The following is a 22,938-nucleotide window of genomic DNA, read 5'->3' as shown; positions in this document are numbered from 1 at the left end:
TGTGATCAAAGCCAACCTTGACATTGGTCATGCTCAACATCAATAAAGATGAGATCACTCAATACAAAAATGGTTCTGGGGAATTATCGATGAATATGTAAGGTTTAAGCCATAGATGGTTTGAAAGCGAATCGAGCCCGTGTCATTAATAAGTCAACGATCTTTATTCTATGGATATTTCGACCTAATCCCCAAGAGTTTTTATCGATATGTCAGCTATACCCCCTTTTTTTTTATGTCAATCAAATGTTTACATCGTCACTCCTACAAGATGGTATATCGTGTGCGAGTGCAGTATGACCATTCCTTAACACTTTAATCTAATTTCATTGTTTGCTTTCAGTTAAAGCTGATTATCTCCAAAACTTCCTCCTAGATTAAATTTTTCATGTATAATGCTTTAATTGGGCTTGGTTTTCATATCACTTTAACCCAGTGTTCCCCCAACAAATACATAGGTGTACATTTAGCTTTTTTTGTTGACAATGCAGTTCCTCGACATAACTCTTGTGTTTATAAATAGTAAATCTTATGTTGTTGTTTCATATGTGACACTTATATGCCATTCAGGAAATTAAGATCCGATACCCCTAAGAGTGCAAGACCAAGAGATCTCAGACAAATACACCTGAGAGTGTAAGATAGAGAGATCACGGACACCCAATGGTATGTGAGATTTCCTAGTCTTGAATTTTCTGATGGTGTTTGATTCTTTTTCTCACTTTCAAATCTGATTCAGAAAAAAAATCAGAATGTCCCGCTTGCCGAAATTCCTTTTCTTTAGAAGAAATAAAAAAAAAAAAAAAAAATTCTTTTCTCTTAAGTGAGAAAAAATTTCACAAGAATCTTTTTGTTCTTTCAGTTTAGGGACCACAGCAGTAAGGGGTCAGGGCCAAAAAATAAAATGTCTGTTTCCTGCTACCCTGCCTACCCTATTTTTTGTGCCTACATTTTGAAACAAACATCATTAAAATCTAACTTGTTTCCTCATAAACTCAATGTAAAATATTAAAAGAAATAAAAAAACATCCCTACCTACCTACCTACCTACCCTATTTTTATCTTGTTTGTAGTAGGAAACAAGACTATTTTTTGTTTTGGTTTAAATATGAAAAATGAAGTAGAATACTTTTTCCTTGGCTGCTCTGTCCTTTCAAGGCCCAGCAAATTATGCTGTGCTTTGCTAATTGGGTTTAACAGTTTTTCTTTTGGAAGTGGCCCAATCATAAAAGAAAAGAAAATTCTATATAATGCATGTATTTTATGTTTATAAGGTTTTATATATTTCTGTGAAATTTTGAATAGTTCAGTGTTATTGAGCGACATTGTCCATTTCATATAATCTAATTTGGTATTTGGCCATGCTTCCTATGGCAGAAAAAAAATGTCTGTTTCCTGCTACCCTACCTACCCTTAACATTTTATGGCCATTTAAGCTCAAGTATTGTTAAAGTCGACATCATTTCCCCTTTAAATTAATGTATAATATTTAAAAAAAAAAGTAATTTCCCTACCTGCCTACCCTATTTTTTCTTGTTGTTAGCAGGAAACAAGACTATTTTTTGTTTTGGCCGATCTCAAAACTACTTCAATGGGGTATCCCATGCATGTAAATTACAAATGGCACAATCGATTGACAGTTGACAGTATTGATCCATGTTTTAAAAAAAATGTTGATTTCATGTTATAGAAACAATAAATTCTAGTTTTATTTGTGTTTTTTTCTTTTTAAATTAAAATATAAGAATTGTTTTCAATTGTTGGTTAGATAATGGGATATAAACAACTTTTGGTCAGTTTACGCTTCACGGTTATTCAGCTGAACCGACCCCAAGTTGTTTATATCCCATAATCCAACCAGCAATTGAAAAAATTCTTAAAAAATAATCATATGTGAATGTTCTTAAGGAATCATATTGCAGAAATTAAAAATATTTAAGGAGGTAGACCTACGGTAAGGGACGTAACTCATGAAGTGAGTGATATGTTTGTATCATATTCAATTTCACCAAAGCCTATCAAACCTTCATTTGACACCAAATGAAATCAATCTAAGTTACTTTGATGCTTAAATGACATTGATATAAAATGCTGAATACAAACATTCCAATGATTTATAAGGGTTGTGTCCCTTACCCTAGGTCTACCTCCTTAAGTTAAATTCCTGTTACCTCCAAGAAAGAAATAGGGTAGATACATGTAGATAGGGAAATTATTTTATTTAAAAAAAATTACATTGAATTAATTGGGAAACAGTCTAGACTTTAATGGTAATGTAATAAAATGGTTATGGTAGGCACAAAAAAACTAAGGTAGGTAGGGTAGCAGGAAACAGATGTTAGTTTATTTTGGCTTTAAATAAATATTACCATTATGCCAGGGATAATGCTGGGCTTGTTGCGATTTTTTATTCGATCTGGTGATAAAAACAACCTGTTGGCGATATTCTTGGTGCCTAGGTTTGGTATATCAAAACTGACGGGAAGTTTGTCAGCAATGAATATTCACTCCAAATGTTGAATCCTGATCAGAGTTAATTGACCATAACCAATTTACAACTGAAGCCAGTCAAAGGTATTTATGCCAGGTGACCGGACTCACAATATCCTCGTGGGAGGTGTCAATCATATGTAAATATATTTACTGAGCCAAAAAAACTCTCATCATCTGGTCAAAGGGGTAAACACAATCATGGCCAATTGCATGTGGCTACATACATATAATAAATTCAGAAACAGATTTACCTTATAACAAAAGAAATAAAATCCAAGTAACAATGATTATGCCATTAGAAAGTGTCTATAACACTTCAAAATGCAAGAATTTGTATAAGAAAATGGATGAAATTTGTTTACACTTTTGCCATGTAGCTTTTTAGGTGGGAAAATTGATAAACAAATAGAAAGGGGATTCCAAAAATATAATTAAGAAAATATTGAAGAAGTCATGATATTCAGATATTAAGCAGGAGTATAAGAGAACAAGAGATAGTGAAAAAGGGACACAATTAATGGTCCATGGTAGTTTGTAAAAAAATATCGCTTGAAGAAAAAAGTAAGTTGAAAATTTATAAATTTATCAAATTATATTTTAAGATAAATTTAATTGGACCATAAATGACTAAATTCATCATGTTTTAAAATCAGGGACTTTATGAGCATAGTAATATAACGTCCTTGATAGAAATAAAACAACTGTTTCTGGAGTAGCACTTTATTATTTTGTATATAAAAAGTGACTAATGGCTTTAGATCTTGACTGAAGACTAGAGCTAAAAACCTGCTTTATACATTCATAAAGTGTAAATCTTAGATACAAAAACATTTTTTGTATGTCATGAATGAAGAGGTTATTTTGATGAATTGACTAAGATACTGATTTGAAAAAAAATTCGAACAATTTTTTGGTTCCCATTTTGGCTATACTTTCTGAAAATTTGTGAAAACAATAGGCATTGGGGATTTTTCTGGCTACAGAATTTTGGAAGCCAGAGCAACCCCTGGATGCTATTATGAAGTACATGTAATTCTTATCTTTTTGTTTATATCATGTCTCTTGTTCTTGTAAAAAAACAATCAGGGGTAAATAATGAGTCTTATAAATACTTAGTTAGGAGTTGGAATACCATTCCACTCTGAGTGTAGTGTACAATAGAACTGTAACTGGAACTTTTGGTGGTTTATTTAAGAACTGGCTATGATAAAAATTTTGTCTATTGAAAAATAACATAAATTTTCCATGTATATATTGTTTATTGCGCGAAGTGCAATAAACAAAATATGCACGTGGAAAATTTGTTATTTTTCAATAGACAAAATTTTATCATAGCCAATTCTTATAAATTAATTTTAAACATATTTTTGTCTTTAAACATGAAAAAAGTAGCTCTGAATTTAACTGAATAGGGAACGTGTCAATATTTTTTTTATCCATTGAGATAAAAAAAATTATTTTAACCAATCAGATTACAGTATTTATTTCAAATTAATTTATATTGTAATACATGTACATTTTATTGACACAGTACATATATATTGAATAATTTTTTCTTGAATGATGGAAGTGTTTTGTGCTTTAACTTTTAAATGATATTTTTTTTTATATTCTTTTTTTAACATTTAACTGTCAGATGCCATCTTCCATTGTCTTGATTGTTTTAGGCTGGAGAATGTTAATTAGAACAAGTCTTTGAAGATGGACAGCCTAATTGTTGACCTTGACAAAGTGCTAGATGACTTCGAAGCTGAAGGTAAAAAAATAAATATTTATTTTTATACATGTATGTGATTAATATGTTATCTCATTGATGAACTTTAATCAGGTGTACTACCTTAGAATTATTCTGCTGAAAATTGGTATATATGTGCCTATTATGGTTGTCAAACCGCAACCTGTTCATGACCCGGAAATTTGGAAAATCATTGCCGGTCAGTTACATACAGTGTCAAAGGTAACCCAGTTAATGACTTGATGATGATTCCGAAAATCACACCCTGTCAATGCCATTTAATTGTAAAATGTTATACAACTAATTAACTAATTACTGTAGTGTTAGTTAATGATGTGTTTAAACATGGAGTGATCTGTAACAGATCCTGTCCTTGACAAGTGATTTATACAAACTACAATGGAAAATCAGGAAAAGTAATCCGGTTGTTGACAAGGGTAAAAATTGCAATCCTGATCATGACAGGTCATCTATGAAAATGAACCCTGTTCTGCGGCACATACATGCTACCATTTTTAATGAAGTAATGTCCCCATCCACCCTTGGTGTACTTCTCAGAAACCACTGGAATATATGAGCATGGTAAAAATGTTTTGATCAAATATTCTTAGATTAGAAGTTTTTGCACCAATTTTTTGTTCACTTATTTGTGACACCTTTACTTTTTCCCTTTCAGGTCTTTACAATAAAATAAGACTGTCACAAATTTTTTTTCAGTTTACAGTAAATCTTTAAGAAACAAAAACAGTAAAACATTTTAGCTTAAGGCAAAATGCAAAAGTAAATGTAGACATGCATCTTGCTTGAATGTACAGAAACAATTTTTTTTCAGAAAAACATAAATCTTAAAATGTTTAAATACAGAGGTTACAAAATACTGTGAAAGTATATATATTTTGTGGGGTACCAATTTTTGTGATATATTTCGAGGGTATGCCGAACTACAAAATTTGGTTCTCAATGAAAAGAAGATTTTTATAAATGTGTATACCTAAAACCTGAAATCCACAAATTCAAGAATCCACAAACTAATGTTTCTTCTCTCATCCATGAAAATTGGTATCCATGAATTAAGAACTTTTACAGTTCAAAGAATGAAATTTTATTGTACCTGCTTGGGTCTTCGATATACAAAAATAGTTGTGAGAAATGCTCTATGAATTTTTCATTAATTCTTTTTTTTTTTTCAGAGACAACCAATAAAACTGTAGGGAATGTATCCTCAGAGTATGCAAACTTCCTGGCCAAAAATGATGATCACTCCTGGGAGGAGGCTTGCAGTGCACCTGCAGACTCAGTCAACAATATAAAAACTTACAATAAAGATGATCTTCTTTCCTATATTGACTATGGAGAGCCCTATGAACCTGTCAGTTCCAACTTTGATTTATCAGAAGCTGACTTCGCTCCTTCTATTAAAACTAATCCTGAGTTGGGTGTGTCAAATGGAATAAGCAATGGCCATGATGAATCTCTTAGTAATGATCATGAACAGTTTAACTTTGATCACAGGAGATCTGGAAAAATACCACAGACTACTGATGTAGCTATCAATGGATTTAAGGAGAATGTAAGTGAGAATTTCCCTATGCATAATGGAAACAAAGATCACATGATTGACTTGCAAAATACTTCAGTTGCCAAGGCTGAATTTGTGGGTAAAAGTTCACAGTTCAATGAAGAAAAACGGCCAATTCAGGTAGTCGATATTTTCACACCAGTATCTGAAGATGCACCACAAGTACCCACACCCACCACATATCTTCGGTCTCTAATGCCTGTTAAACATGATGATTTAAACTTGCATGAAAATATCAATGTGAAATTCAATGAGGGTGTTCCAGAACAAAGCAATGCTGAAGGAGGCTTTAACTCTGAAGATGCTGACAATAAAGAGGATGGTAGATGCCATGGTATTGATGGAAATAGTTATTTCACAAATAAAAGTTCTACAAACAGTAGTTATGACACATTCATTAAAAATGATCTTTCTAATGGAAATGAGATTAGTTCGTTGAAAAAAGTGAATAATGTGCCATCAAAAAGTTCAAATAGACCGATAAACCATGACCCACCAAATATTGCTCATGGTGGTGATAACAAAAAGGTGGATGAAGGTTACGATTCTTATGATTGCTTAAGTAGAGACAATGTGGTTGATGGTCTACAAATTAAAAAGGAAGACAACTCTCCAACACCCTCATTGAACCTCTCAGATGTCATTTCAGAGAGACATTCCTTGAATGAAGAATCCATTCAAGCATCACCAAAAAGTGAAGGGAAAGGTGAGTCAGCACCTGCTTCACTGAAAACTGAACAGCAGGATTCTTTTGATCAAACTGCTCTAAAAACAATTGACTGTGAAAGTGATGCAACTGTTAAAGAAGCAACAAAGCACACTGTGACAGCATCTGACAAACATGAAGTTGGTGGTTTTGGTGAGGAGTATGAGGGGACTACAACTGACAGGCATGAAGTTGTTGGTTTTGGTCAGGTGTTGGAGGGGAATACAACTGACAGGCATGAAGTTGTTGGTTTCGGTCAGGATTTGCAGGGGGCTACAACTGACAAACATGAAGTTGTTGGTTTCGGTCTGGAATTGCAAGTTAATGATGAGGATTTGGATAATTATCTGAGAGATATCGAAGGCCTATCAAATTCACAGGATATGGATTTATCAAACAGTATGTTAATAGACAGTGATGCCAATATTTATCCACCTTGTTATTCCAACATCGATCAACTTTCAAATGAAAACCACAAACATGAGTGTAAAAAAGAAGGGACTAGTGATTTACAGGACTCTTCTCAAACTTTGAATGTTGACATGCAGCCTAATCTTAAAACTGAGCAAAATGAACAGTTGCCTAACCAAACAACTTCATCAAATGAATACATTGTCAAAGATCAAAATTGTGAATCCATTCAACCATCAGCATCAGATTTGAGTCCTGTTGAATCATTGACTGTACAAAATATGCAACTGCCATCAGTTGAAATGGGTGGAGCCAGACCCAAAGATGCTAATTGGCATGCTTCTAAGCAAGGCTTATCTGTGATTTCAAATGAATTGCCAAAAGATCTGGATGAAATTAAACATTTTGTTGACTTGGGTGAAGAGCAAGAAAATATAAATTCAGATGTAAGTAACACTGAGGGATATAATTCTATTTCTGAAAATCAAGTAATGGAAAATGTGCAGTGTGAAAAAGCAGACGTAAGTGATTCCCCTGTGATGAGGAGATTTGTTCCCTCAGAATCCCCCAGCGATATGTCCAGACCTCACTCATGGGGGCCATCTGGTTCTGATACTTTACCTATTCCTCAACAAAAAAGGCCAAACAGTTTAAACTTGCCACAGCGGGGAGAGTTAAATGGTTCAGGGGAACGCAGCCAGCAGCCATTCACATTCCCATATCCAGCCAATGAGGAAGATGAAACAATATCTCCAGAAGTGCAAGAAGAAGCTGTTCAAAGTGAAGAAGTCCAGGGTATTTATCTAACTCGTCATTTATTGTTATAAACTAAAAAACAACTGTTTGATAGCTATGATTCATAATTTTCATACACTATATTTCAGTAATATTTAGAAAAATTGATAGAGACTTTTGAAAAAATAACTACTAAGTTCATACTAACATGCATAAGCATAATGGATCTTGTACATGGATGTAATTTTTGTATGAGACCTTGAAAAGTGATACCCAAAACTAATCTAGGACTGAAAAATGATTGACACATTGCAACTCTTAAATACAAGCTTTATGGAATTAGTTTATGGTTACATTTTCTGAATGATGCATGTATCACCTCTATTTGATGAATTAATAATGCATACATTGACATCTTATTCAGGACCTTTTGGAGTTGAAACTTTTTTCTCATAATTTTGAACATTCTGATATCTGTAGCTGTTGGTGGAGAACCAGTAGATGACGCTAGTGGGGCATCAGGTCACACACCTTCACCAGATCTTTCTAGTTCAGAACCTCAGCCAAATGTTGACACAGCTCTAGGGAAGAGTGCACCTAAGTGGATACCTGACAGTGATGCACCAGTTTGTATGAGCTGTGAGGCAAAATTCACATTTACAAAGAGGCGACACCATTGTAGGGCTTGTGGAAAGGTATAAAAAACAATTGTTGTAACCTTGCATTTCATTGAATATCATCTTAAACTTAAGGGAATCCATTTTATAATTGACTTTCATGTATTCAACACATTTGCAGATGTTACTTAAAGATATTTAATGGTTGTTTTACCAGATACAGTGTTTTCCCCATAATTTTTAAGTGGCACAGTGCTTACTGGCATAGCACAGCTCTTATGGCCTTCTTCCAAAATTATAGCATTGTGTCCTTAGTGCATTCAGACTAAAAGCAATTACTGATAACACTGATCATAGTGCTATAATGGCCTGGGGAGAACACTGCAGATATTTTTGGTAGTTGCATTAGAATGGAGATAACTGTATTGTCTTTAAAAATTTGTTGTTGTCAATGTAGATTAGATGGTGGTACAATGTATATACTTGTTTACCAGCTTGGCTGACACAACTCCACTTACTTAATTTGCCACTGTCAAATCCACAATTTGGCACATTGAAATCTTCAAAAACAATATGTTTGTTTCCTATTTAGTCTCTGTTAATATTACTGGAAGTTAGATGTTATACGAGTTTATTTTGTTCTCAACTGTTACTCTTTTAATAGAATATACTAACGACTTTTTTATAGCCAGCACCGCAAAGCAGTGTGAGCTCTACGGTTATTACATTTACTTTCTAAATTTCCCTTAAGGTTCCCCAATATACTAATGAAAAAAAAGTTATGTCCCGGAAGTAACAAAAAATGACTATCCTTACAGAGAAAATTCATCATTTCCTTCAATCAAATAATTAAAAAATATATAGGTTAAGATTATGTTTCAGTAAAAATAAATTAACTTCGGGAAACATGTGGATGTACTGTATGTATGTGTATCTCTGCTGGTCCACTGTTGCTGTTGTCAAGAACCTAACCTGCCTTGGAAAAAAAGTGAACTCTGATTGTATTATCCAAATCGATGCATAGCATTTCTAAGATAGGAAAGGCAATCATTTTCTTGTTTGCAGCTGTCATTTGCGTCTGAATTTTGTTTACGTCACATGATATGTGTAAAATATTCCCACTATCTGTGGAGAACTGTAATATTTCTGATATCTGTACAAATTGATCTGACCGGCTAAAACTGAAAAGGATGTTGCTAGAGATGCCTTTAATAAAAATTGTAAAGTATGGCGAAGTGCCACATAGCTATCGACAATTTAAAAGGCAAAGGGAAAAGGGGGATGGGGTTGGAATTTTGAAAAAAAACCCATCTATTTCACAGTCACTCATTTCAAGCAATTAAAAATTATCTCCTTGCTCATTCATTGAAGAAAATTTCTCCATTATTTAACAAGACAGATTTTCAAATAAAAATATTGATTTCGCTTGCCAGTTTTCGAAATATAAATGGAAATATTGCACTTGCAAAACAAAAATTGTCATCCGATCCCCAACTCTTTTTGTAATGTTTTTATTATTTTGACGAAACTCGCACAGACAGTGCACATATGGTAAAGCTCTTGGTGCTCGCTGATTTAGGCAATGCCTACTCCATATTAATATTTGTATCAAAGCTTGATATATAAGGTAAATAATATACAAACTGGTCAATTTGAAAGTCAGAGAGATTGTTGAGAGTTGTAAAATTAATCTTGTGCTAATGAATGATTTAAGGAGGTAGACCTAGGGTAAGGGACATAACTCTTACAAATCATTGGAACGTTTGTATTCACCATTTACATCTATCTCTTGCAAGCATGAAAGTAACTTGGACTGATTTCATTCTGTTTCAAGGGAAATCTTGACAGGCTTTGGTGAAATTGAATATGATACAAACATCACTGATTTCAAGAGTTATGTCCTTTACCCTAGGTCTACTTCCTTAAAAAAAGGAAAATGAATAAAGATAAATGCAAGTTAATTTTAAGTACTTGAAATTGAAGGTGTATTATTGCCTTAAACAGTTATCAAGTAAGTCTTGATTTCTTATGAAACAGAATATAATTTATTTCAGGTGTTTTGTTCATCATGTTGTAACCTGAAAAGTCGCTTACTATACATGGAGAACAAAGAAGCTAGAGTGTGTATAGAATGCCATCGACAATTAACTATTGGTAAGGGCTTTAGGCAAATGGGTGTTAGGTTATTTTAATTAATTTCTGTTTCTTTTGATTAGCCACTCAATATTTTTAAAATTGGTTTGATATTTTGGACTATAAAAAGGAAGTTCTGGTCAAAACTACTTTCCAGTATGTCTATCTTTTGATTTATTTACTTCAGGTATGCTTTGCTTCTTGGTATAAATGTACATGTATATTTATTTTGGTGAAACTTTGACTTGCTGCTTTGCTAGGTTTTTCATGATTTATGTTTTATGCTCTCATGCATGATGAAGAGTATGTTATTGAAAATAGAGAAGTTTTATTTCTATTCATTCATTTTGTTTGTGTTTTGGAAGAAATTTTCCCCAGCAAATCTAAACTTAAGTAAATATTAACTTAAGTATGATATTTATATTTTTAATTGCTAAAACAAACCGAAACAAATGTTTTGACACAAATCCTATGCACAAACTCACAACACACACACACAACAAATACTCAATGTTTCATTTGCTAGACAGTTTAGAGATGAATTATGTTTTTTTCTCATATAAAGCATTTTTTATTTTTGTAAAGTAAATATATATAGTCATAAGATGATTCACTTCATTCAAAGCATTAAAAAATAGTTTCAAATTCCAAACAATTATACACTGTATATGTACTTTCATTGTACTGTTCTCAGTTTCTTTTTCAAATTTATCCATTTCTTCTTTCATAGAATAACGATTAAATATTTGGCAAAAAGACAGAATTATTCTTTATATGTTATGCCTGTTATTTTTTTTCTACGTGAATTACAACGCAATAAATCCTGCTTAAATCACTCAAGAGATTTTGAACTATTTGTTATCTGTTATCTATACATTAGATATTAAGAAACTAACACCACTGAGGGTGCCAGAGAGAGAAATCTCAGACACCTCAGGGTCAGACTTCGAGTTCTCTAACGAAATATTACTCAAGGGTGTCTGAGATTCCTTGTCTTGCATTTTCTGGCTGTGTTTGATTCCTTTTCTCATTTTTAAAATTGATTTTGTTATTAATACACCAATTCAAAATGCCCTACAGCTTGCAGAAATTCCTTTGAATTTACAAGAAGTCATTAAACATTTCATTATGACATTGCAAATGTCACATACTTTTTCTCACCCAGAGGTGAGATAAGGAAATCTCAGATGGCTAAAAATTGGAACAACTTCGTCTTTTAAGTGCGAAACAATCTTTTTCATTTTGAATCTTATATATCTTAGTCCTTATTCCTTTCCTGCCAGTGAACCATGAGGCACATCTAAAATCTTAAATTAGAGAGATAAAAAAAATAAATATGATAAAATGAAAATATATAAATATATATTGAGTTCAGAACTTTTCTGCTTTAGCCTTCATCTCTAAATTATAATGAGTTTGGTTACTTACGGAGAAGCAGGATTTATTGTGCATGGTATTATGCTTTTGACAATGGCAGAACTGCTTTTACAGCTTTTTTTCGCTTGGTTATTTCTTAGCTGAACTGTCGAGCAGTGGTAGTCCTAACCCTAACAACCCCAGTGAATATTGTTCGGTTATTCCTCCCTCGCAGCAAGCTAGTGCACGCTCACAGCCTCCCTCTGTTCTTGTTCCTGCCAGTGTTTTAAAACGGGAAGGTAAGTTAATTTTTTTTTTTTTCAATTAAATCTTAATTTTTTTTTAAAAATCATATAACCTGGTAACAATGATTTTGTTCAGTTACAGTAGATATTTGTTTTACTATGTTTACAAGCATATAAATGATACAACAGGTCTTTAGAGCTAATTAATATTAATTTGTACATGTAATAGTATTCAGTCTGGACTTTTGATCTGAAATTTATGTTGAAAATAGTTCAGCTATAACTTAATTTCATGCTAGCTTTGGTATTTTAGCTCACAGATATTCTGAATATGCACTAAATTGAGACTTTACCAAACTCATTCTATATAAAAATGCAAACTTTTCTGTTCACATTAGTGGTGGTTTAATGTCAGCAGTTTTACTGAGCAGAATTTTCAATTTAAGGAGGTAGACCTAAGGTAAGGGAGACAACTCTTACAAATCATTGGAACGTTTGTATTCAGCAGTTTACATCAATCTCATGTAAGCATCAAAGTAACTTGGATAGGTTTCGTTCTGTGTCAAGGGAAATCTTGAAAGGCTTTGGTGAAATTGAATATGATACAAACATATCATTGATTTCAAGAGTTATGTCCGTTACCCTATGTCTACCTCCTTAAAAGAGATATGTTTTGAAAAGTTCTTTCACTGTAGATGTTAGTCAGAACCAGGTATATTTTGAATTATGATTATTATATGAAATCAACACTTGTGTAGAAAAAAAAAATGTATCCATTTAAATTGCATCAGGGTACCGTATCACTACAATGCATTTTTCACCTAGTAAATCTTTATGTACAAATAGCTCAGAACTTCACTGCTTCTCATAAATTGTTGTTTTTTTACAATATTTTAAAATTGATGTTTGTTCTCCAGACCTCCAACAAAGATTGTGAAAAAAAACTATTTTGTCGTGCTAAACTACCAAATGCATAGATTATGCATAGATTATGCATTTTGAACTTTTCCAATTAAAGAAAAATACCAGTGCCATATGATATTTTGACCTGCAATGAAATACTGACCCCTGGGTCAAAATATTTTATATTGATACCCGGGATCAGTATATTGTCTTGTATGAAGTATTGATCCCCCTAGATTTTGTTTGTACATGTACATGAACATTGTGGATTTCAGGTAGCAACAGGCATAGCAGTGAAGGCAAACATGTAATGTTTTCTGATGGGATAAGACCTGGTGGTGACCTGACTGAACTTGATGGGTCAGATTCAGCCACTAGACTTCCACTACGTAGATCTGGGAGGAGCCAAAGAAAAGTTGAAAAGAGTGGTTCACCAGGTATTTTAGCTTTTATACAACTTAAATGTAGGTGCTTTTGATGTAAAGGGTTCATGCAAGATGTAAATGAAGATTATGGTGTCAGAAATCCTAGTTTTAAGTGATATTGTGAAAGTACTTTAATTTGTGGATACCAATTTTTGTGGATCAGGGAAGAAACACAAGTTTGTGGATATTTGAATTTGTGGTTTTGAAGTTTTCAGTGTACACATCAATGGGAATCTCCTATTTGTTGGGAACCAAATTTTGTGTTTGACTTATGAACAATAATACTTTCGCAGTAACTCAAAGCATACCATGTTATAAATGTCATAATGCCCTTTTTAGAACAACCGTCAACAACTACAAAATAAACAGATTTGCATAAGGCAAACTAAATACATTTTGATGTCTGAATCCTAATATGTTGAATCATTCTACGACAGATGAAGTGGTTTGGCATGTATTTAAAAGAATTGACAATGGTTTTATCTTCTTTCTCAATAAAATGTTGAAATATGCTATTATTGTTTTTTGTAGAAACTGCTCATAGGCAGGTAGCTAGAAAATTAAGGGCTAGTGAGGCGAGGCGACATATTTGCCTTATTCCAGAGACTGGACTACCACCTGTAATAAAACCTACTGGTGAGAAAGGAGGTAAGTTATTTTTTATTTATATGATAAGGCAATTTTAATGATATAGAAGCCTGTAAGATCACAATCACCTTGATTTTGTGGAGTTCGAACCCTTGACTTGACTGGTCGATTTGTCTGTGTGCCTTTCATTTGGTATTTTGCTCATTGACATTCAGTTAACTTTGTTTTTTTTTGTCATTCATTTTCTGTATGTTGTATCTTGTTTTGTCTTCATTTTTTCTTACTGTTTGTCCAGATTATAATCTATGAATGTTACAGTATCCATAGTTGCAAGAAGGAACCATACTTCTCTAGATATGTAATAAACTTGCCGATTGATTTTTTTTAAAGGTTATGTAATGGAAGAGAGCCGGGAATTGGAAAAAGTTATGACACAAATTAGAGGTAAACAGTTGTTGAAAGTCTAATCAAGGGAACCAAGATTATAGCAGAAATCAAAAGCATGTAATCAAGGGACTAAGACCAGACATGAAAAACATCAAAGAACATAAAATATCCAAAATAGTACATACAAAATAATAAAAGTAAATAAGCAACTCAAAAATTGTTTATTGCATTTTAGTTTATTTTTTTTGTACTTTGCAAGAAAAATGGTATGAAAATATTTGTTCTGTCGTGTTTTCTAGCACTTCAACTATTTCAGTTTCATATAAGAAGCTGCTGTGAAACAATTGGTACCAATTGTAAGGAAAAACAAGGCTAGTTTGATACCCTTAAAATGATGATTATATCTAACTTGTGAAATACTGGGTGGTAGTTTATTATTTGAGGCTATCTCTTTTATTGTTATATATTTTAATTTTTGTGAAATTCTGAATAGTTTATTGTTATCCAGCAACAATGTTCATTTCGTATAACCTAACATAGTATTTTAGCCATGCCCCCTTACTATGAATTACTTCAATGGGGTATCCCATGCATGTAAATTACAAAGGCACAATCTGTTGACAATTGACGGTATTGATCTGCTTTAAAAAAATTGTTGATTTCATATTATAAAGTCAATATATTATGATTTTATTTTTGTATTCTGGTGTTTTTTAATTAAAATGTAAGAATTGTTTTCAATTTTTGCTTAGATTATGGGATATAAATGACTTTGGGTCAGTTAATGCTGCAACAGTTGTTCGTTTATATCCCATAATCTAACCAGCAATTTAAAACCATTCCGTAATTTAGTTAAATTTGCTATTGTCATTTATTTTTTTAAGAATATTACTTGATTTATCCGTAAGCTTCATGATTTATGGTATCCAGAAAACAATTTAGTACCAGTCTTAGTAAGAATCTTGCAAATTGTGATACACCTAAAAAAAAAACTACTCATTTTTATTTATATTATTGAGTTGCTTTGTAGGTCTATATGATGAAATTAATAATTATTCATTCCAATCGGTCTGCTCTTAGGAGATAATCCACATTGAAATCCAATAGATTCTATTGTATTAGTGTGTCATTTACAGAGTTGTCTCCCTTCATTTTGAATTCTACAGTGTGTTCTATATAACTTTAATCTCCTAAGAGCACAGGCTATATGAAAAGCCTCAAGTTAACTTTTGTTTTCTGTAACATTTTTAACAAAACATCAAAAATAAATATATGTAAGCTTTTCAACCATGAATCACATTTTGCATAATTCTTATGTGGAGTGCTACTTAGTCTTTAACTGTATTATATTCATGTAGAAGTACTTGTTGATCAGGTACCAAGTTTTGTGGTTCCTAGATTTGGCTTAACTAAATTACATACATGGTTAGTGTATGCTCTTTGAAAAAATGCATTATTAGCAACAGTTTGTTCTTTTATTGTACTTAATGCTTATGCTTTTTTTGTCCTTCAGATGACGAAACAGAACCTGTGATATTTGCATTAAATGCTAATTTATTTGTTTTGGTCAAAATTATAAATTGTAAGTACCCTGTAAAAGTGTTGTTCACTTCAAGCAGTCAGAATGCATCGGCTGTATATTTTATGTACATATTATCTTGTACTGTCTTTAACTGAATATCACTTTTTTGTGAAGTCACAAACATTTTACTTTTTTAAGTTATCAGAACATCACATGCCTCATATCAAAATGGTTGTTTTTGGCTTAAAGCATCTTTTAGAGCTGTTCCAGGTAAAATATATATGGGATTGTTGGACAGCACATTTTATATACCCGACCACCCATAGAATTAAAACTAAATGTTCGTAACAAAGTATTATTATGTATGCCTAGAAATACCCCATCCATACAATTTTCAAAAGATGCTGTCCAGTCCCCCTTTTTTCCTGGAATAGCCCTTAAGATATCTTCTGCTTTGACATAGATTTCCTAAGAACACAAAACCAAAAATATTGATGAAAATTTTCCTAATTGATTAACGCCATAAACATTAGTTTAAAAAGGTCTAATATTGTGTTATGATTTTATTTAGTGGACTGTTGTGTCAACCGTATATGCTGGTGTTTCACCACTCGAGGGATGTGTAATGTCGGACAGGATGAAATTGTCTTTGTGTTAGAAGTAATTCCTGATGAAGAAAATATACCTTTGGATATCATGAGACACTTCTATACTGTGTATGAGGAGGCTGGAAAAGGTACGATTGGTTTTTTTTAAGCCTTTTCTTTTTTTAAAATACATTAAAACAAGGATATCTTTTGGCCACGACTAATTCTGTCAGTTAAAGTTACTTGAGAAAATTACAGTAAACAAATAAAGGGTTATAACAAAATGACCAAACTGATAAACTCTAGGCGATAGTCAAAAGGAAAAGTGTAAAAGGATAGGCCGTATAAAATTCAAAATTCAGGGCTTTTTCCATTTGTTGGGATTTGAGTTTGAATATTTCTGCATTTGATGTATGTGTTATGCCCCTTTTAGGTAGCTGTCTTTGTAAGAATCATGCAAAATCTGAAAAATGTGGTACACCCCAAAAAAGGCAACATATTTTTATTTTTGTAATTAAGTTGTTTTATGGGTCTATACTATGAAATGTGTAATTATTCATTCAAATCTGCCTGCTCTTAGGAGATAATCCACATTGAAAATCCAAAAGATTCTATTGTATTTGAGCGCCATTTACAGAGTTATCTCCCTTAATTTTGAAATCTACAGTGCATTCTATATAATTTTTATCTCCTAAGAGCACGGGTTATATGAAAAACCACATGTTAATTTCTGTTTACTATGACATTTCAAACAAAATATCAAAAATAAAAATATGTAGGCTTTTTACCCATGAATCACATTTTGCATGATCCTTAGCTGGAGTGCTACTTAAGAAAGTTAAGAAGGGTGTATAAATAGATTCCTTCAGTGTATGTTGCTTCTTGTTTTGAAGCTTTTTTTCATGCTGTTCCATCATGATAGTAATAACAGGTCTTTGTTGCTATGCAACTTAAAAAAAATATGACGTATAATAGTACAGAACAGGAAGTAACTATTCCCTACTTGCGGAGATCGGGATACAGCCATATTTTACCCTGTTTGTGCAGAATTACCTCCCGTTAGAGCAGGTATAATTTCGAAGTCTCTCTAATAGATGTTCGGATTCGGGTGCAGAAAAAAGAGGTAATTCGCATGAAAATGGAATCCCCAGCAGACAAACACAATGGTGTTTCTAAAATTTACAGGGTGTTTCAATTTGTTGGTAGGTTACATAAGGATGATTTTCATTCGTATCCCGGGTAAAGAAAATTTATGGCAGGGTCAGTAGAACCAGAAATTCCCTTTTGACTTTCGAGATTTTCTAAAGTATCATCGATATCGGATGGAAAGCCTAACGTGTTCCAAATAGATACCTGCTCCAAAGGGAGATAAATGTTGACAAAATGTTGGTCTGCAAGTCAGGAATTCATGTAGGGTTGCAGTATTAATCTAGAAAGTTTGAAAAAGGAGTGTTAAGATCAAAGGGTTCAAACCCCAAGGACAACACATGCCCTGTGGATCGACCACTGGGTTGACAAATTCTAATTCATTAATTAATATACTTGAAAGTTATTATAGTAGTGTTTATTTTTTATAATGTCATTGTTTGATCAAGCTCGTAGGCATAGAAGGAGACGGAAAAGAATAAGGTTTATTGGTAAACTAGGTATAAAAAGGTTTTTTACTTACTTCAAATTCCTGCGATGCATGTGTTTGTCTATGAATTTTACTGTGAAAAACTCAGGGTGTTCAAAAAGATTAAAGCTACCAGAGATGTTTATCCTTGAATGAAGAATGTTAAATGTTATTAAAATTGTTCCTACTTAGTCTTACTTGATGAAAATTATTCCTAATTATCAATTAATTTTATATTCTAATATTTTATTCTAAGAATGTAAGGATGTTAACCCATTATCAGACATTAATCAATCAAGCATTCTAAGAAATCATAAAACCCTAACTTACTTGTTAAGTCCTAATCTTACTTTCTTTGATGGCATTTTATTGACTATTTGAAAGTACTTTGAAGCTTAGATATCTCTCATAAAATTACCAAAATAACAACTTAGATTTTATTGTGCATGTATTTTTATGCTGTTCAAGATATAATTGAATGTCTTCAATTTTTTAATACAACTAGCATTAAAGATCGCAAATTCTTTCAAAGGAAACTTTTTACTGTTGATTGCCATTTCATTAATTGAAGAAAAGTCTTTCTCTACCTATTTTGTTTATTTGTTGGACAAATGAAAAGAAAATTATTTCCAAGGTTTCATATTATATGTAATCTTAAAATGACTCACTCACTTTCTTATTTTTTAAGTAGTAAGTATTTAACTAGATGTACCATCTCAATTGTGCTGAAAATAAGTGTATTTTTGTTTTGTTTCTTTGGTTTTTTTTTTTTAAATTTGTTAAATACTTGTACATGCATAAAACAGATAAAATGTAGAGTCAAAGAAATCATTCATAATTAAATGAAGTAGTGGGTGAATTTATGTTGAATGGGGTTTTAAGAAGGGTCTTGTCAAAGCATGTATTCAAGTGACTATACAAATTAACACATTTTCATAAAACAGTACTGTTAATGTATTCCACGGTTGCTAATTTTCATGGATTCTGTCAAGTAAACTTATTATTGGTTTAAAAAACTGGTTAGAAATAGTGCTAAAAAATCAGTTTTGCACGTACTATTTCTGCACTTTTCTGCCCACTGTGAAAATAGTGAAAATTGGTACACCATGAAAACTAATTCATTTACTGTATACTGTAAATGTGCTCATTTTGGCACATACTTGTTAGTGTGTTGGTCGTTTTTGAACATGTTTATGACTATTTATGTTTGTGTAATATTGGAAGTTATCAAATGCTGAATGTTAAATGTGCATATTTGCAGGTACATTTACTTTATAAAATAAATAATCACTTTTGATTATAAACTTAGTAAGAAAATGTTGTACACCACGAAAAATAAGTAAAAATTACTGTAATTGTATGTATGAAAATAACTCATTACATTCAAATCAAAATCATGATGATCAAAACTTGAAATTACCACAGTTTAGGAATGAGGGTATTTTTTTTAATGAAAGAATATGCTCTCTCAGGCTGATTTTGGAATTATGTTTCGGATTATGAAATTTGCAATAATGAATGCACACTCATTTCCTTATTTACAGTACTTTAAAAATTCATAAACTAAGAAATTTTTTAAGAAATGTAGCTTTTGTTCTGGTCATAAAGATTATGAGTTAAAGTACATACTGTCACATTTGTACTCATTTCAGGTAATACCGTCACCCACATGAGACACACCATATTTAACCAGACTTTCCTAGACAGTCGAGATCATGGCGGTATTCTATACATCAGACCTACATTCCAGTGTTTACATAAACTGTTACTGCCAAATCCACCTTATGTGTTTGGGATTTTACTACAGAAGTGGGAAACCCCATGGGCCAAAGTGTTCCCCCTGAGATTACTTTTGAGGCTTGGAGCGGAATATAGATGTAAGTAGTTATTTGTAAACAAAGAAAAACTCTGTGCTCATATATGTTGACTGGAAAATAGCATAAAACTATCTTTTGAATGCTTTAAAATATAAGTCAGTGTGTTTGTAAGCAATAGCTAAAAATAAAAATTGGTAATATTTCAAAATTGAGATAAAAATCTAGTAATACAATGATACTTTACAGTTAGATACATGTTGTTCCTGACATAAGACTATCAGAATTCTTCTTTAATATGCTTCGAACATTTTTATTTAAAGTGTATTGTATGTCATTTTCCCCCAAGTCTGTCAGTCCTCATTTAACATTTGTTTAAAAGAAAAGTCAATCAGGCTCATTAGAATGGACTTTTTTTACAACTCTTGATGAGAACAGAAGGACATTAATGCCTCAAATACCATAACAAAGACAACATTTTTTCTGACAAAAGTTGATTTAATATATTTTAACCTGTGAGACATTTATTTACTGATTAAACAAAAATTATCTAGATAAAAAAAAATGATAAAAAAATTAAGGAAATTGTAAGATATTACATGACCGTAAAACCTTTGCGGTCATATATATTGGTATGGCATTGTCGTCATCATCCATAGACACTTGTTTTCCATTTTCAGATTATCCATGTCCTTTGATTAGTGTGAGGAACCGTAAACCTGTGTTCTTTGAGATTGGACATACAATAATGAACTTATTAGCTGATTTTAGGAACTTCCAGTATATGTTGCCACAAATAAAAGGGGTAACAATACACATGGAGGATAAGAAAACAGCAATAACTTTCCCAAGGAATAGATATGAAGATGTATGTATAAAAATATAAGACCTATTTTGGGCTCAATAATATCATTAATTCAGAAATCATAATCTAAATTTTACACTACTATACATTTATTCAGAAATCGTAATACAAATTTTACACTACTATGCATATATTCAGAAATTGTAAATATAGATTCTACAACGATAACGAGTTGATTATGGAATTTCTCACATCGAGTGAAATAAATTTTATAGTTTTGATCGCGAGGCTTGCTGAGCTATTTAAACTATAAAATTTATTTCACGAGATGTGAGAAATTCATAATCAACAAGCTTTGAGTGTAGATTCAGTTTCTCTAATTGAATGCCCTAAAAATATAAAAAATACTCAAAAATGAAAATCGCTCGAAACATTATGATTCCAATTCGTAGGAAACAAGTCGATGTCATACAAACGCAAACATTCCAAACAAAAGAAACCAGACGATTTCAAAGGTTTTTTCACTTCAAATCTTCCCGAGTCCCTTCATAATTCTTATTTTAAGGTAAGAAAACACCAAAATTATCTCATTAAACTGAAATATAACTGAAGTCCAAGACAATTGATTTCTAAGCCAATCGAACTCTGAGAACAAAAAAGTCACTAGTGATGAGAACATTTTTTTTCCACACCTGCAAGCAGTATGAAAATTTAAGCAAAATTAGAGAATACAAATTTTATACTACAGTGAAGACTGTCTGAATCAAATTTCTGTGGACTTTTAAAATTTGTTCCCTTAACCAAGGTTATAAATACATTTTAACATGTATGAGGAGAATTTAAAAGGTGTCTGGTTTTGACAAGTTTTTTTGGGTTCACTTTTGACCGGTTTTACTATATTATAACAGTTTAATGGATCTAAGTGTGCTTTTAATTATAATGCTTCCCAAAAATATTATGGTGTTAAAAAGCAATTTGCTTAACTTCTGAAAATTGTCTACACAAAACTGCATTACCAAATTTGTTTGTTAGAAGATTCTATCATATATAACTGATTGGTATGATGTGTCTTTTGTTACTTATCATACATTCAAAATGAAATTTATTAAATAGATCGTATCAATGCACTTTTCACACATTACATAGTAAACCTGTATTTTTCAAACTCCTTAGTTAACCAGATCCTAAAATTGTCAAAGAGTCAATATTTGTTTGAACTCATGATATAGGTATCTTCCTATTTATAAAAAATATAAAATACAAAATCACAATCACTCATCACTTCTGGCTTAAAAATTAAATTAAAATCATGTAATTCATTTGCTATTTTGTTATTTTATTGGAAATATCAACTCAGTCAGGATGTGTTATCATGCTTATCAGTTTAATTCTTCTTTGTAGATTATGAAGGTTGTGAGCAATAGTAACGAACATGTCATGGCACTGGGTGCCAGTTTCAGTCTTCAGGCTGACTCTCATCTAGTCTGTATACAGAATGATGATGGCAATTACCAAACGCAGGCAATTAATATACAGAATAAACCGAGAAAAGGTAATTCTTCCAATTTGAATGTTTTTACTTATTTTTTTTAAGAAATATTATACGTTTATTTATGTACCATGAAATAGGTTTCCTCAATATTGCTTCAAAACTAAGAATCCTGTTGTTCTCAAATTCATCTATAAAGTTTACAAGCATAATAATATTTATTTTTAAGAGCATGAGTTGAAATGAAAAATCTAAGATTTTGATTGACCAGTTTAAAAAACAACTAACTAAGTTGACTATAGTAAGAAAAAAACTTGCAGATTAAAGTTCTATATGTATAAATAAATGAGTAAAAAAGTCTTAATTAACAGCTTACACAACCAAAATAATACATGTTTGTATAAATCATTACTGATACACATGGTTGGTTTACATATGTAACCAGCATAGTATGATTATCATGTGTATCAGTTTCCATATGATTATCATATGTATCAGTTTCCATATGGTTATAGTGAATTGTGTAGTGCATTTTGATTACAATAACACTTTTCTTTTATTATGTTAACTTTATTTTACACCACTGATGATTTGGAATATCAATCCTTCCACTAAATTCCAAATTTATTTGAAAACAATAATTTATTTAGAAAATCTATATTATTTAAGGAATGACTTACCAGTGTATTTTTTTGGTCTATGAAGAAATAACCTCAATCATGTGGTGTGAACTACATAATGTGCTACAAATGTGCACTCCTGGCACTTAGGTTATTTCAAATAGACAGAAAAG

General features: G+C 31.8%; 1 protein-coding gene across 7 annotated transcripts in view; it reads left to right on the top strand.

Annotated features, from left to right (window-relative positions):
- The first annotated feature begins 5 nt into the window (after positions 1-5).
- Positions 6-22,938, top strand: part of LOC148628696 (uncharacterized) — a 31,171-nt gene continuing 8,238 nt past the window's right edge. Inside the window, exons 1-16 of one of the 7 annotated variants that reach the window (XM_088592583.1) lie at positions 36-97; positions 863-878; positions 2,381-2,574; positions 4,161-4,249; positions 5,419-7,719; positions 8,140-8,354; positions 10,331-10,430; positions 11,927-12,064; positions 13,189-13,350; positions 13,870-13,986; positions 14,317-14,370; positions 15,827-15,895; positions 16,407-16,571; positions 19,690-19,914; positions 20,532-20,719; positions 22,058-22,208. In XM_088592583.1, the coding sequence (XP_088448709.1) occupies positions 4,195-4,249; positions 5,419-7,719; positions 8,140-8,354; positions 10,331-10,430; positions 11,927-12,064; positions 13,189-13,350; positions 13,870-13,986; positions 14,317-14,370; positions 15,827-15,895; positions 16,407-16,571; positions 19,690-19,914; positions 20,532-20,719; positions 22,058-22,208 (3,940 nt within the window). In that variant the 5' untranslated portion in view covers positions 36-97; positions 863-878; positions 2,381-2,574; positions 4,161-4,194. Of the gene's footprint in view, positions 2,575-4,160; positions 4,250-5,418; positions 7,720-8,139; positions 8,355-10,330; positions 10,431-11,926; positions 12,065-13,188; positions 13,351-13,869; positions 13,987-14,316; positions 14,371-15,826; positions 15,896-16,406; positions 16,572-19,689; positions 19,915-20,531; positions 20,720-22,057; positions 22,209-22,938 lie in introns of all 7 variants that reach the window. The other 6 variants (XM_088592574.1, XM_088592592.1, XM_088592559.1 and 3 more) reach the window with 6 other exon arrangements.

The sequence above is a fragment of the Perna viridis genome, chromosome 1 (genome assembly GCF_037379345.1).
Source record: "Perna viridis isolate PV_CMFRI_1.1 ecotype Kerala chromosome 1, ASM3737934v1, whole genome shotgun sequence".
Classification (NCBI taxonomy): domain Eukaryota; kingdom Metazoa; phylum Mollusca; class Bivalvia; order Mytilida; family Mytilidae; genus Perna; species Perna viridis.
The sequence above is the reverse complement of the archived record's forward strand: the minus strand, read 5'-3'. Positions and strand labels throughout refer to the sequence as shown.